Genomic DNA, 17,586 nt, shown 5'->3' on the forward strand with positions numbered 1-17,586 from the left:
ATGACCATGCCCTGAAATGAGAGACATCCTACAACATACAGCTGAACATAATATGCTTGATTTCAATGGCTGCTTCACAACTCGGACCATCTGGATCCTCCCCTCCACCACAAGTTTTTCTGAACTGTACAAATGGGAGTCACTTTTACAACATATTCTCCACTTTCAAAAGTGTCCCAACCTTAACCAATGGTAACCTACTTTTCTCACACCCTCCACCCAACAGTTTCCACCCCCCGCCCCCCCCCCCCTGTCCCTAAGTTCCTTCCTTTTCATATACTTTCACTCCCTGTATGTGCTGTCCCCTGCCAATGTACCCTCCTGTACTTTTCCCTTCCCTGCTCCTCTCCTTTCCCAATCCTTATCTTTTCTGGTCCCCATTTCATCCCCCACATCCCCACCTCGCGATGCTGTGCCTGGCGCTCTCTAGTCCTTGCATGTTCTGCCAGACAGTGCTCTTCTCTCACCCCATCCATAATGTGCTATCCCTCCCCCTTGCCCATGCCACTCCAGATTGCTATTCACATGACAGTCACATTCTGATTGGAACTGCCAGTGGTATCAGTCATGTCTGCATGAGGTATGCTCGCTTATGTGAATATGTGTGTGTTTTGTTTACTGAAGAAGTCTTTGGCTGAAAGCTGTATGTGTAACAGTCTTTTCATTGTGCCTGTCTGTAACTCAACAATATACAATCCATCACATTGGTAGAATGAGAGTACTAAATTGTAGTACTGGTGATTTCATGGCTTATGATATAAGGATGACAATCAGAAGGATCTCAATTCAAACCAAAGGCACACTCTCCATTCACTATATAATTGTTTTTAAAGCTATAATAAGTTGTGTCACTGGGTATCACTGCAAAGCTGATATATTTTTCCTATTAACTATAATTGATTTTCAAACTTATTCATGTTTACAAAAAATTGATGCCATGCTCATATGGTGTAACACACAGAGATGGCCACATCAACCAGCTTGGAGTGGTTCCAAGTTAGCAGATATTGGTCTAGCACACCAGGTAGACTTGGTGTAAATTTTAGATTGTTTCCCAGATCCATGTAGGTGCAAGTGTCAGGCTGGTTTTCTATCTCCACTTCATAAACACAGTACACAAAGAGTTAAAATGTGAGTAAACACTTGAGTAGAGTTTGCATATCTCCCAGAGAGATGGCATATATGATATTTCTTTACTTAGATGAAGTTATCATTAGATTGTGAGGACTCAGACATGGCATGCCAGATATGGTGTATACTCTTCAAACAGTAAAACACCAAAGACTGTGAAAAATTTTAAAATTTTTGTGCAGTTCCCTTTAGGAAAGTAACATCAGAGTGACAAACTTTTTATGTAATTTGCTTTCTGTGGATTTCTAACTGATATAATTTTAAGTAGAAAGCTACTTTTTCACAAATTATAATTTTGATAGATCAGTTTCACCTGCTGTGTCATCTTGAACAAATTTGTTGCAGTTAAATCAAAAACATTCTACTTCCTATGGGAGTCTAAGGAAATTTGTGTCATGATTTTTATACAAATCTAATGAAGAAGTGCTGTGCTACATTTGGTAGAGATTTCTGTCAAAGTATGTATTTTGAAAATTATTTCAAATTGTTTTAACAAAACATTCATCTACCCAAAGGTTGCTTTGAACACCACGGTGCTATAATACTTTTGATTATAGTGGAAGTGGTGTGCCCTTGACTTTCTCAGTCCTGTGAACAAACGCATCCACTATATTACTGTAGGTACTTAACAAAGAAATATATTACAGAACATAATTAAATTTATGTCCTCTTTCATATAACATATTCAAACAACATATGCATATTCTTAAGTATTATCTTTTCTGTATTCCACATAATATTTCTGTATACAGTTAGGCTTGCATGTTTGGTTAAGGGGTTGTTTTAAGAAGCTGTACAGCATTCTAATAATGAAGCAAATGAGTAAATCAACTGTGCCATTTAAAGTGGAAATCTACAGTCAGAGTCACTATGATATATCAAAAGAAGTATTATACTACACAAGAATGTACATAAAGTAATAGTTTGTGTCTATAAATGTACCACAAGCATTCTCGTCAAAGTAGCTTAAAAGCATTATTTTCTAACCTTGAAATAATTCTGAAACATCAACTGGTGCTTTACTATAAATTTGTTTAACTTGTTGCACTGTAGCTTGCTTGTTGATATAAACCTCTACATTCTGTGTGTAATATGAAGATACTGATACTTGTAAACCACTGTATGACATTCAACATTTCTCTCTTCCTTTGCATGTAAACATCTTGCTTCTTCAGTAATTTAACAGATGTTTATTATGTCTTCCATTCAAAACTCCACTGATGACTTAGAAGTATCTTATTTACATTAAGCCTATCTGGAAACTCTCCATCCTATATCATTTTATAAGCTATATCTTGGTTTCTTTCATGTCTGATGAATTTTCAGTCATAGTAAATCAATAATTTCCATCTGGTATAAACATAATCGTACCATTATTCTCATATATTGAGCTCGGTATTTTCAGTGGATATATACTTCTATTATTTTTGCAAATATTGTAAACTGTTAGAATTAAAATGGCACAGTGTGCTACTTTTGACATTAGTTGATGTCTACAGTTCTTCTGTTGGAGTTGCTGATGGTGCAGGATATTGTATTCTTTTAATCTATGTATATAGTTGTGCACTCAGATCTAAATATTAACAGTTTATTGTAAAATTGATGTCTTCTGCTGTGTGCATATTCCATGAAAGATTATCAATGTTGCTGTATATTTATGCAGCATTTTATCTGCAAGAGACTCCCATATTCAACAGGAGCATTGTTGAATCTGTGCACAGTGAGTAAGGTCATCCACATCAGAATATGTATGACAGTGTATTTTGCATATCAATACATTATGTGACTTGTGACATAATTTCTACTTCAGGTAACTAATGATTTAACAGTATCATTGATCCTTTGCCATTATGAAGCAACAACAACTGTATTTGAACTGCAGCTTTCCTAATTACTCTCATCCACAAGAATAAAACACCTACAGAGTACTGAAAATCAACATACCAGTTTGAAAGGAGATTATTCTTCCAATGTGAACAGTGCCATAATTTTAGCTATTATCTCACTTTTAAAACAGAAACAGTTTTTTGTAGTTTCTGCAACATTTTTGCCTCCTTGCCCAGCTTGGAAAACTGAATGCCATGTACACGATGTACCCCAATTACAAACACTGCCATTACATTTGTAACTATAAATATATTTGCACCAGTATTTTAACTGCATGTCAGGACTTAGCCAAACATCATCTGTCTCACTGGCTACACTCTCAACACACTAAAGTATTAAAAACTTAACAGTCCTCTGTTGAAACCAAACTTTCAGTCCTATGCTGAAATTGTGTGATCAAATATGTAACAACTACATTCTGACGCTTAGTGTGTCACATACATACTAAGCCTCTGACATAGAATCAGAACAAGAAATCTTGTAAAGAATAGAGTGCAAAAGTGCTCCAAAATGTTTAAGCTTTTTTCCATATGCCTATTACACACAAGACTCATTGGGAGTAATGCATTTATGTAGTGGCTTCATACAAGTATTGCCTATCTTTTTTTGCTTACTGTTGCTTGTGTGTACAGTTCCACAGATATTTTACACCAATATGATGTATTTTGGTTATCACTTCAAAGTGCAATGTAATGAAAATGAACAGTGATCATGCAGAATATTGTAAGCAAAGTAATGCAGGTTTTCTTCCTTCTTAGTCCATATCATTGTCTACAGAAAGTACGGTATGAGCAATACGATATAAATGATCTTACAAACAGGTACTACATCATGTATTTATTCTTTCTCAAGGCGTCTACTTTTTGTAGAGAGCATTAGATGCCAAAGAAGAGTTGTCTCATTTGAAGCTAGATTTCTGTGTTTATGTTCTTCTGGCACATGAAAGCCCTTAATTCTTCTGTTGCACATAAATATAACATTATGTGGCACTCCTATGGTGTTAACTTTTAAATGGTTGTGTACTTTAATGCTTCATACCCATACTGTTTGTCATCACTTGATTTAGTTTATATTTCTTTAATTTACTTCAGCAACGGCTTTTAAATATTCCTTAATCATAGGTCCTTTCTTCCAGTTGATACACACTATTAAATAGAAAGGAAAACAAACTGATTTTACACTAAGAAACATCATCATTGCTTTCTACATTTTAAACACCCTACTACTACTTTGTGTTTCATTAAACAAACCCAAAGGGATAATTTTAATGTTTGTGTATGTTTTAATGTGTTTAATAGTTTTTGAAAGTTGGCTCTTTTCCAAGATTCCTATCAGCTTTTGTGTCATGTCTCCATTATTATATATCCTTAAATTTTGCTTTGTAAATGCAACATTGCTGCTGACACATTATTTAAGAGCTCTGTAATTTTCCATTCAGTAGAGTATAAGGAGACAGCTTCATTCGTACTCGTATACTTTGCATGTTTCTCTTTGTGGTCCTAATTGTTTATGTGTGGCACATTTGCCAGTTTTATTATAATAGTTTCCTTTTGATGAGCAGGACTGATACTTTTAAGAGTGTCAGACTACTTCATACAATCAGTTGCAGAGTTAGATGTTTGCCTCATAAACATAACAGATAATGTTGGGAAGTCTGACAATAAAATTCTGTCTGTTTGGTGAATAAATGTTTGCAAAGTACACAGACTTGTGTGAATTGTGCCACTGCTCATCCCCTGTGGGTTTTTTACAGTCATTAATTTTATACATTGCATAATTACTAACATCCAGTTATGGTTCTTTTATATAACAGAAGTGGCGCACATCTTGTGCATAAAGAAGAAATGAACATATAATACATAATACACTCTTGGTTCTACATAATTATAACTTCTTTATATTTATAAATAATATTATTGTTGCCTTTGTATATAATAAACTTAAGCAAACAGAAAATGAGAAATGGCACAATGAATTCACATTATGTACATAGAAATAAGTTATTTGTGGGATCAATAATATTGATATATACTTCAGCTAAATTATTTATTGATGGTTTTCAGGTGCTGAAGAAGAAAAGAAGGATGAAGAAGTAAAGGAAGAAACTGTATCAGAGTCAAAGGAAGAGATTGAGCCTGCTGTAGTGAAATCTCCACCTGAGCCAACTAGGGTGAAATCACCTGAGCAGATCATCATGCGATCTCCTGAACCAGTCAACTGGACTGTGCCACTAGACACAGGAAAGACTTTCACTGTAACCCAAAATGTTCTTGAAGGTAGGGTTCCCTTCCTTAAGTTTATGTTCACAGAAGTTTTTATGTCTATCGTATTACTATCTCATCACATATTTCATTATCAGCTCCCAGTACTTAATATATTTCAGTGTGAGGCGTGCTGGAAATAAAGCAACTTGTTCAGACTGGTAGGATACTAGTGTTTCCTCAAATGCAATGATGAGATGCTGCTTCTTGCAACTAAACTGGCTGATGTGCAGAAGCTCTGGGAAAATTAAATTAATAGTGAAAGCTTCATCCTCCATTATGAAAGTGTTGTTCCATCTAAGTACATAATACTAACTTTGGTTATATGCATCAGAAACTAAATTAAATAGTGGAAAACTAAAATTTCACAGTATTGTGTTACAAAAGTAAATAACATTTAGATCAGTATCTTCCTCCACAAAGATCAATTTGAGAAGCAAGAGGATATATAAGTGCTATATCGGACTCATACTGAGAGGATCTGAAATCAAATTCTTCTTTTTTCAGCATCATTTGAATTTTTATTGTTTTGCTGATTTATTGTAGACAAATAAAATGTCATAGATAAATCCTTCCCACTGTGCAGTCATTTTACATGTAAAATCTGACACTAAAAATTGGAATTTGTGGCATAATGAAATTTCACAGCAGATCCTGATAGCATGGAGGCCTGAATACATGTTATGATTTCTGTCTTTTACAGAAATGGCTCTCTTACTAATATATCTGTGTCTGCATCACGGCATTTCTTAAATGTCCAGCCTATCACTGCTTACTTATTCAACACTTAGTTTTATTCATCCACAAGAGTACATGGTAACTTAATGGAAAGACTAAGCTGCTCCACTGACTTATTGTATAATAAAAATAAAAGCAGATTTAGGAAATCACTCATTCATAATGATGAATTAAATTATATTATATGATTATGTTTCCATTTACTTAGCTATAATATGCATATAAGGGGTCAGTGGAAGAAAGTGCTAATCCTCAATTTAGTAAGGATTAGACTCATTTGTTTTATCTGTAGTGTTTATGAGTGTATGACATGCTGGTAAGTAGTAGTTCCAACTGTGTCAGTAGAGAGTACTGTTTACTAGAGCAGTTGCTTTTTTCTTATTGGTTTATCTTCTTGTCTTTTAATTTGACCAAACATATAAAACACAATATTTCAAAATATGTTCTTACGGAGAGAGAGAAAAAACATGACTGTGAAATTGATGGCTTACAGAGCCAAGGGCTCCCTTTTCTGGCACAAGATAGTATGAGAGGGAAAAATGGATTGCTGGATGCAGACAAAATTTGAAAACCTGAGAACTTAGAAATGAGAGAGATGGCAGTAGGCATGTCAGAGATAAGTGCAAATACCATATAAATAAGAAAAATGAGTGGAAAATTAACTACAAGACAAATGATTCAGAGATTAAAATTAATAAGTAAATAAAATGAAAAGAAAAGAGGATCAATACCCAAAAAATGATGAAAACTGAGATTAGATGGTGACAAGAACCGAGCACATACAATGTAAAGCGAGTTCCCATCAGTGAAGTTATGAGGAACTGTTGTTGACAGGAAGAATCCCAGTTGTGTACGTGTCTAAATAAGCTCCAAAGTTCATATCATCATGTTTCAGATTATCCTCTAAATGAAGTGCTGTGTGCTGTTAGTATATATTCTTTGACTATCCTTATTAACATGTTTGTGGTTGTTATACCAACATGAAAGGCATGTGTGTTGGTATGTGACATAAGCTGTGTCACAGCTTTTTCTTCCATCAGTGGGATAGTTCTTTCAAGTAGCTGGCACATGAAGTTACTGGAGAGTGTAGAGAAAAAATCTTGCAGTGGTAAAAACTGCGGAGCAAGGAAACAGATTCAAAAGGAGTGGCATGTGACAGCAAGATGTTATGATTTGGTGTGTAGAAGTAACTGTAAAATATTTAGGAGTATCTATCCAAAGTGTTTTAAAATGATAGGAAGTAATAAAATATGTGACAGGATAAGCAAATGTGGGATTGAGATTCATTGAAAGAATCTCAATGAAATGTTCTTCACTTACAAAAGAAATGGCTTACAAAACTTTCATTCAACTGATTATTGAATATTGCTCCTCAGTCTGGGTCCCTACCAAGTAGGATGAATAGAGGAAATGTAAATGATCCAAAGAAGAGTGCTGACTTTAATAATAGGTTAACTTAATAAGAATGAGCACCACAGAGACAGTAAACCTCTGTTGATGGAGTGAGACACTCACCGTACAGGTGTTTACTGTTAAAATTGTGAGTGTAGTTACTTACAAGAGTCAAGCAACATATTACTTCCTTTCACACACATCTTGCAAAATGACCGTGATGGTAAAATCAGAGAAATTAGAGCTCAAATTGTGGCATACTGAGTGTCATTCTTCCCATACACTTTTTGCCAATGGAACAGGAGAGAGGAAATTGATAATGGCAACAGGATAAATGTCCACTATAGGGTGTAACAGTATAAATGTAAGTGTAGAATTTTAAATAAAGTAGACCTCATTTCAGCATATCATGTCAGAAACCGATAACCATGCTGAAGGAGTTTTATTTAATTTTATATCAGGATGAGATTGGATATTGAAAGAGAGTGCTCCTTAGTTTTTTTGAGACTGGCAGCAGAAAAACTAATTTATTTGGCCTGAGAATTTTTTTGTGAACTAGACTCATTGGATAATTATGGGTGGTAAAGGCATAGGTAACACCAGAAGTATATTTCTATAACCAGTCTACAGATAAATGTTGTGTGGTGGGAATGTTGGTATAGAGGTGGGTGCCATCAGTAATGACTAACAAGGTGTGTGGCTGGGGTAAATCAGGTACAGATGTCAGATGTTCCAGGAAATCATTGGTGTCAGTAAAATTAGAAGCAATTTTCTGTATGGTAGGTTGCAGATGATGATCCAACAATGTAGACGCACAACAGCTAAGGGATCACTAGGGCAGTTTGGTTTCCTGAAGTAGTTGAAGTTGGGGGTACACAGTTTTGAGGGGGTAAGAAGTGATAGGGATTCACACATTAATCCTTTGGAGGTGCTTGAGTTTTAGGAAATATTGTAGGTCAATTAGAAGCAGTAAACTAAGATCCTGATGGCAGATGCCAAAAGTAAAAGGGTCAGCTGGTGCAGACTCTCCTTCATGTACTTGTGACATTTGAGTACCTAAGTCATAGATTCCTTGTCTGAGGGGAGATAATGATGAAGTCATTTGTTTTGAGGAAATGAAAAGTGTAAGATCACAGTGGATGGGTTGGTGTCATAAAGTTGGGACCAAAGAAAGCTTGGTGGAACAATGCTCCATGTAATGGGTGATTTTATGTATGGTGCTGGATCAAACTGCGAGGAACTGTTCAAGGCAAGGTTCAATGATATGTTTTCCATACAAAAAATTGCAGTTTGGTAGCAAAATGATACATCCAGTTGATAAAATATTCTTGGGCTTCCAACCGCATCACATAGTTAAAATCCCATGAGCTTTGGACCGAGCTCTCCCCGGTCATTGTCAAGTGGTAAGACGGACTGCTGTGTCGCCATGGTCGTGTTGCTATATAGCCATACTGCTGGCTGTGATGTCACTGGTGCTCTTCCTTGTCATATATGGTAATATTTTCATCCCACGTCCGTCGCGGCCGTTTTAACTTTGCGATAGCCGGGTCCCAGGCTGTACTGAGCTGCAAACCACCGTTCTTGTTGACGGTGTTTTCAGAGGTTTTTATTTCAATAGCTTCTTTTATGATGCTATCCCAAAATCCCTTCATCTTCATAATGACAGATGTTTCATCAAATAGAATTCGGTGTCCATTTTCTAAGGCATGTTCTGGATAGCATAGGCATAGGCACCTCTCATGTTCCGTCCGGCGTTGCTCCACAGTGCGCACTGTTTGGCCACACTTACATGGTATCTTGTACACTCCAGGCATTCAAAGCCCTAGATCATCCTTCACAGGCCTCATGAGCTGCCAAATTTTTGCTGGGGGTCTGAACAGCGATGAAATGTTATATCTCTTCAGGAGCCGGCTAACCTTTCCCCACACTGTACCACAGAAAGGCAAAACCACAAGTTTCTTGCTTTCTTCTTTGGTCATGTTCTCTTCTCTGTTGATGTGTTTCTTGCATGTCACACCAGATACAGCCTGTGACACCTGTCCATGGCTGTACCCATTTTCCCGGAATTTCAGTGTGAAGGTAACAAGAGCATAAACCATTACACAATGAAATGAAGCCACTCCACTCTGGGGTTATACACAATAGCATGTGACATTCCCAAGTGTTGGCAGCTGCCACTCATGATGCACAGCTGTTAGTGCTGTCTGAATGTGCCACCTCTTGGAAGTTGAGGTTAGCTATCATGCACCAACACAGGCTACTTGAATAACAAGTGACAGGCCAGCACCACACGTCCTGCTGATTTAATGGACAGCGAGTTGCCAACATGATCGAGTTGGTAACACTGGGTTACCGCACCCAACACAATTAAATTTTCCTCTCGCTTAACTATCTGAATAATTTTTTTATGTTCTCATACATTCTTTCAATCTCTTCATCAGATGCAGAGCTAGTTGGCTTATAAACTTGTACTGCTGTGGTGGGTGTTGGCTTTCTTGGCATCAATAGTGCATCCACCATGCAACTCACAGTAGCTTATCTGCATTTATATTTTCTTATTCATTATTAGACCTACTCCTGCATTACTTTTAGTTGAGTCAGGTACTCACCTGACAAGAAGACCTGTTCATACTGCCACTGAACTTCACTGGTCCTCACTTTAACTTCAACCTATCTGTTTCCCTTTTTAAATTTTCTAACCTACATATGTGATTAATGAATCTGTCATTTCACATTCTGATTCTTAGCATGCTATGGTTGTTTTTCCTGATGACTACATGCTCCTGAGTAGTTCACACTTGGAGATCCAAAGCTTATTGGCAAATGAAGGTCATGGATGGATTCAGTAAATGCAACTGATTGCTGTGCTTAGAAACATAGAAGGGAATGGTGGAGGGTGGGGTTATATCTAGAAATAGGGACTTTCAAGGTTTGACCTTTGGGGTTTTCCAGAGACAGGCAGCTTTCACAGATCAGGATGTAGAACATTTAAGACTGAAAAAGCCTGTTACCAAAAGGAAAAAAGAAATAACAAGTAATGGGACTCATCACAGTAGAAAAGGAGACCCTAATGAGTTGAAATAAGTGGTGAAAAAAGGTGTAGGAAAACATAAAAGATGTAAGAAAAGGCTTTGTCAGTTTATTAGCAACCAAACTTATTAGTGAGACAGTCACAAAGTTGTCAACTAGAATGAGCGGGTACAGGCAGAAAGTATGCAGGATGAACAAAAAATTGACAAGTTGGACTTCACAATGTACTATCAACACAAAAATGTCTGTAAGAAAATTTCATCCTATGCATATTTTCAGTAGAAAATCGACATCAAATAATGGCAATTTGGTGACACTATAATCGCATGTGTGACAAAAGTTTCGTATTAGAATATTTGAGGTGAGAAGTTCGATTCTGGGTCTACAGGTAATATTTTTGTTTGATTAATAAAAAAAATTACACCCAGACCAGGAATTAAATTCTTCACCTCAAATATTCTAACACCAAGCTCTACCCACTGCACTAACCAGGAAGTGTTGGTGACATTTTTGTATTGGTACTGGACAGGGAATTGGACTGTGGGAAAACATATGAATTTTTCTTCACTCTGTATATGAAATCAATAAATAGTCTTTTGAGGCAGTTCATGGTCTAGAAAGTGATAATTGTGATGATGTGTCTGTTTCACGACATGTTCAATCAGGATTCTCCTGCCCAGTATCAGTTCCTCAGAACATTACAGGTGGAAATTTCCCCCAGAATGTGCTACTAATCTGGCCTCAATTTATGGTTCCTATTTATTGTATTTCCTTTCCATCCATTTTTTTTACTTTCAGTATACCACTTTCAGACTTATTATATAATGGTATGATAGAGCTTTCAGAGCCACATATTAAAGGGTAAGACATTTCCCAGGCAGATGTGAACTCTGACCATAACTTATTGGGTATAGGTGATGACTGAAACAGGAGCAAGGAATACAGCACAAGATGAATGGATAGCTCTGACAGATTAAATAGTGAAGGCATCAGTTTGTCCAATACTGCTATAGTGTACACTGTTTCTTAAATTATACATATCCTGCAGCTGCAGAAAATAATAATCATTGGTCAGACATATTGAAAATATTTATCAAACAAAACTTACCTATCATAAAACAGAAATAACTACAAAACTTATCAATGTGGAGACGTTAAACATACTACTACATTCAGTACAAGCAGCCATACGTAATACATCAGATACCTCCTAAAATCTTATAAACAAACTATCAGTGACACCTTTTCTTTCACAAAGCATATGATGACTTCAGAGTACATGTTCAAAGTGAGCTCCCTGTATCTCCAAACACTTAGAGACTCACTGGATCATGCTTCTCTGAACTCTTCATATCAGAGCTGCATCTGCAGTTACAAGAGGAGCATGGACTTGCACTACCAGTTTTTCCACATTCATTGGTGGATGGTGGAGTAGACTAAATGTGCTCCTTCAAGTGTGCCCACAGGACAAAATCCAGGGGGATTTTGGTCAGTTGAATATGGAGGCCATAAAACAGAACCACCATGACTAACTCATATCCCAGGAAAGTCAATGGGGGTAACTACCATAGACATTCCTTTCAAAGTATGTGGAACCATATCCTTTGTTGAACATAAAGTTTGATATCTTGCACTGCTTCAGAAATTTTTTTGTGAGAAATGAATGACACAATAATCAAGTAGAGACCCGAAACACTGTCTCCCAATATTCTGGCATATGCAGTGAAGCTAAGGTAGACTGGATATCCATGATTGTGAGAGATGTGTGGGTTACTTTCACACCAGTGATGGACATTGTACATATTGAAGATACCTCACATGTGAATGCAGCTTCTATATTATGAGACCATTCTGAAAAGTAATGCATGTGTGTATTTGCTATGTGAAAACTCTTAAAGCTTTTCAAATAAAACAAACTTTTTAAAGATTTTAGATCCTTATTCTTCATGTCTGCATATTTTTTTCTCAACATAGTCCTTCTCACCCTGTCCAGTTTGTCTCCCTTGACTTGGGGCCCTGAGTAACTTTCCCTGTATCTTAACTTTTACCAGTCTCACTTTCTTCATCTTTTTCCTCTCTTCATTCAACTCTCTCCTCTATTCTGCCAAGAGAAGGTGCCTATGGTTCTGAGAGCTTACAATTTTACATCTTTCTACTTGTTTCCATCTGCTCCCACTTGAAGAGTGGATTTTCTCTGGCAACAGACAAAATGTTTTCAGTTCACTGACATGTGTTTTGTGAGGCACATAGTTTTGAGTTACTCTTTATTTAATTTGTTATTTACACAGATCTGACAGACAGTAATATCATTATGTTTCATGAGAATTTAAATTTCGGTAGCATAAGTGTGAACGACATTAAATGTAGTAGTGCTAGTTTATTGTTAATACATTATACAGGTTTTAATATATTTGTCTTTTGTTAATGTATAAATTGACTTGTTGCACATCCCTGAAGATTCTCCTTCTTTTTGGGGTCTGTGGAACTTGATTTATCAATGAATTTAATTGAATATTTTCAAATTCATTAATGAAGCTTAACCAACACTTCTAACTTCTTGCTACATGCAGTGGCCATTAAGATCCACTGCCTCTTGAAATGACACTTTTATGGATTAACAACAATGAGTTGAATTTTTAACCAACAATTATGATCTATCAGTTTATAAATCTTTCAGTGATACTCTTCTGGAGTACTGCCATGTGTTACATGCAATAAACAAAGAGGAAGGGCTGAAAAATACCTAAGCTCATATAAGTGGTAGTAAATCAGATATTTATCCATTTAAGTGGGAGACTGGTTTTCTTTAGTATTGTTGCTAATCTAGCATTATATACTTTCCTCACATGAAATTACATCTTAACTCCTGTAAAATACAATTTTGCTAAAGTGAACTGTCTTACACTGCTATATTCCATAAAATATCACAGAGCAATTGAAACATTTGTTGCTTAGGCAGATGCAGAATCTTAAATAACGACATTATTTTAGTAGAATATAAATACATTAATTTATTAATAATTCTAAGAAATAAAAATAAAATTTTGTTTGAAGCCTAATAAGAAATAATATCATCACAAAGAACCTTGTGATTCTTGCAGATGTACCATATATTTGTGCAACAAGAATGGGGCTAACAATACTGGCATGCTGTATGCTTTTCACCAGGCACTCTAGTTGGCCTGTGAAGTACAAATGTAGGAGTAATGGCATGAGCCAAGTGGACTAGTATCACTGTACATTTGTCAGGATTTGTAGAGAAGCACAAGAAATACATATAGTCCTGGAAGAATAATGTACAGAGAACTTTACCACATGCCCATTCTTCATTCATAAATTGTGATTTCTCAGTTAAATAGACATACTCCGTGGTGATAGCTATTATAGTTGTGGGGGCTCAGCTTTCTCCTCATTATTGTACAAATTATGTGATTTCTCAGTTAACTAAACATACTCTGTGATGATAGCTATTATAGGTGTGGGGGCTCAGCTTTCTCCTCATTATTGTACAAATTATGCTTACTTGGTGATACAACATGTCACCTTTGTATGCTTCAGCAGACATGGTCCCATATGGAACCACCCTCCAACACAAACACCATCAGAAAAATGGATGTTATCATCTTTGGTAAACAGGCTCAGGTACTCGCCAGCAAACTGAGAAAGCTGAAAATCACTGTCAAGCAAACCTTTGGATTCATCAGCAAAGAGCACTGTCTGCAGTTGCTTGTGAGTCCAGTTCACATATGCCTGTTCCATTGTAAATGCTCTTTTCTGTGATACTAGGCCAGTGGTGAACAAACCACTGATCTGGTAATGTTGTGCACATCATCATGCAAGTGTCTGCGTACTGTTATTGTGGATAAAGGATGACCATCAAAGGTTACACACACATGCATTTTGTCTGATGTGGCACTCTAAACCAGCTGTGCAGGAACTCTTAAGACATAAGTTGTGTTATATCACCACAAGTGCCATTTTACTAGCCTTTGTATGAAGGTCACCTAGAATGCAGTTTCCAACCACATACAGTTATGGCATGAGTCATTTGTATTTGTATTTATTTATTTATCCTGTGGATCACATATTGTACAAAGTACACATGATATAGTCATGGGCATGGAACATACATGACTGATTGCAGAGAGCGGGTATGAGGCAACAATGTGATGTAGTTTCAGTGTTGTGGCAGTAGTCATCATTCATATGTGTAGGAGATACAGGCAACATCAGTACTATCTTCTGCCAACTGTGAGCTTGGTACCACACTCAGAAACTAACTCCAGCAGGAACTGTCTGTCAGTTCTGCCACATCCATAGACCTGACATTGTGAGCAACAATATACGTAATTAGACAATGGTACAGACATTTCATTTAAAGTCAATACAATGTGCACAGAAAATATTGTAGTGGCTGACTACATCAGAACTGATGAGAAGTCTGCAACAAATAATTCTGCAGCACAAGCACTTCACAAATTTGGAACACTTGCCTTTGTCCCCCTATCTCTTGCTCACTGTTGAACAAAATTATCAGCCAAAGGCTTGGTTTCCACAGTATATGTGCATGATGGCTGCCAGCAGATAAACACAAACACAAATTCTCACCATAGCATTCACATCTTGACAATGATATGAAAAGAAAGGCAATAGTTTCTTGCTTGTGTTGTCAATCCATTCATTGGCAGTATGGTTGCTCTGTTATGAAAGTCAGATTCAGACAGACAATCTCTGTCAAAAATTGTGTGCATTGTCTTCTGGGATCAACGTGGTGTCCTCCTGATCAAGTTTTACTACAAGGGGAGGCGCTTTAAATGCTGACATTATTGTCAGATATTGCAAAACCTGTGACAGGCAATCCAGAACAAGAAACAGGGATCTGACTGGGGGAATTATGCTTCACAACTCAATTAATACAAAATTACATTAAATCAGTTGTTTTAGTTTGGACCCAAGATCTTAGGACTTACACCCTACAACTGCAAACTCACACTAAGTGGCTTCATCTGTCCGATGTCCTCAAGCACTTGTGGCAGCAAACTCTTATTATCTACATTATTAAAATAAACATCTTAGTAGTGGTTCCACTGAAGAATGTCAAGCTTTTATTAGGGGACTTCAAAGCACAGACTGGAAAAGAATGAAAGTTCAGGAAAACTATTGGAGAGTATCCAAAGCACAAAACAATGAATACAACTGATGAAACTATGGTCCACAAACTTTAACAAACTGCCAAGGAAACAGAAAACTTGGAAATCACCCAATACAAACCCAGAAGAAATTCACATGGCCATGTAACTATATCTTTTAGCAATCAAAACAAACTAAGAACCTGAAAGTTACAAAGTGGGCAAATATAGCAACAGATCACTATCTAACTGCAATAAAAGTTAAATTTATGCCACAAACATGGATTTCAAAACAGGGGCATTGGATTTATAAATTTGATTCTGAAACTCTAATGAAACAAAAATTCAAGTAACAGCTAAGTATAGGCTTAGAAGTGTAGGAAGAGATTGAAGCAAAATTAGTATAACAGCACTTGAAATAGTGCCACTCTCAAGACACTAGGGATTGTGAAATGAACAGTGTGAAAAACCATTGCTATTAAGAAAGTAAGTTTGTCCAAAATGGTTGTCCACCACCAGAAGTGAAGACTTTAATAGCTTTAAGCAATAACAACAACAAAAAATAAAAATAAGGACAGTCAAAAATAATTTTGAAAAGAACAAGCTATCACTAACCGAGGGAGACTTCCAAAACAACAATACCAGGAACTTCTAAAAAACTTTTAGACAAAGCCTCCAAACTTACCAACTTGTGCTTCAAAACTGAAGACATAAAATTAGCCAAAAAAAGGAAAATAAAAAAATGTGGAATCCTAGCAAGTTATTTCAAGACATTACTAAATTGTGAGGAACCAAGAGAAAAAGTTCTAGAACAAAATTTGGGATGCATATACACAAACTCAAGATCTTGCAGCATGGATGAAATCCAAAATATCGTTAAAGATCTGAAGGGTAATAAAAGATGAAGAATCAGTAACTGGTTAAATGTGGAAAACTGCAGATTCTGGGACAGTCGTGCAGCTACATGGAGTCTTTCAAATAGCCTGGGAAACAGAAACTATACCAGAAAATTGGAAAACAGCATTAATTCACCCAATTCACCAAAAAGGTGATGAAACTGACTCCATCAAAAAAAAAAAAAAGGCTGGGAAGCCAACTGGATTGGCAATTAGAAGCGTACAAAGGAGGGTTTAGAAAAGGAAAATCCTTTGTGGAACAAATCTTAAACCTGAAATTTAAGATAAGTTATAGATGAATGAGAGCCAAAAATTTGTGGGCTTCAAAAAGCATATGGCTCAATTGACAGAGAAACATTATTCAAGACCTTTAAAAGACTTTGGAGTTGACAAAAGTCAGCTGCAGTCCTAAAAGACACACTAACAAATACAAAATGTAAAATTAAATTTTAAGGTGAACCTTCCAAAGCTTTTGAGATCAAAATTGGTGTAAGACAAGGAGAGGGATTATCCCTATTGCTGTTCAATTGTTTACTGGAATAGATAATCAAGGAATGAAAGAGAAGAACAGAATAAGGAATCAAAAAAAAGCTTAATTCAGAGAAAAGAGGATAATCTTTTGCAGGCAGTCTTGACATCTTAGATGAATGTATAAAAGATGCAACAATGCAGTTAAGGCTCATAAAAGAGACACCTTCAAAAGTAGAAAAGTGTATATCTTTTGGGAAAAAACCAGAGTATATGACATACTTGTTGGAGGCATGAGCATGCATGGAAATTTATTATAGAATAATAAAAAAGACTACAAAGTTTACATGTCAAGGTAAAATAATACAACCAAATACATTGGACAAAAAAGCTAACTAAGCAAGGAAAAGGAAAATGGCCGTGGCTCTTCAATTAACAAAAAAAACTTGTATAACGAATAATATTTATCCATACATGCAAAACTCCATCACTACAACACTGTGATTAGACCAGAATGCCTTTATGCTTCAGGATTTCTTTCGCTAAATACAGCTAAGCAATTTGGTAAAATATAAAAGGCAAAAACAAAAATACAGAGGAAAATCTTGGGACCAAAATATGACAGCAGGAAATGAAAATTAAGAAGTGATAATT

General features: G+C 36.2%; 1 protein-coding gene across 1 annotated transcript in view; it reads left to right on the top strand.

Moving 5' to 3' along the window:
- The window catches only part of LOC124556058 (stress response protein NST1-like), a 630,068-nt gene that overhangs the window by 559,881 nt on the left and 52,601 nt on the right, over positions 1 to 17,586 (top strand). Inside the window, exon 14 of the mRNA XM_047130088.1 lies at positions 5,082 to 5,294. Within this exon, the coding sequence (XP_046986044.1) occupies positions 5,082 to 5,294 (213 nt within the window). The remainder of the gene's footprint in view (positions 1 to 5,081; positions 5,295 to 17,586) is intronic.

The sequence above is a fragment of the Schistocerca americana genome, chromosome X (genome assembly GCF_021461395.2).
Source record: "Schistocerca americana isolate TAMUIC-IGC-003095 chromosome X, iqSchAmer2.1, whole genome shotgun sequence".
Classification (NCBI taxonomy): Eukaryota; Metazoa; Arthropoda; class Insecta; order Orthoptera; family Acrididae; genus Schistocerca; species Schistocerca americana.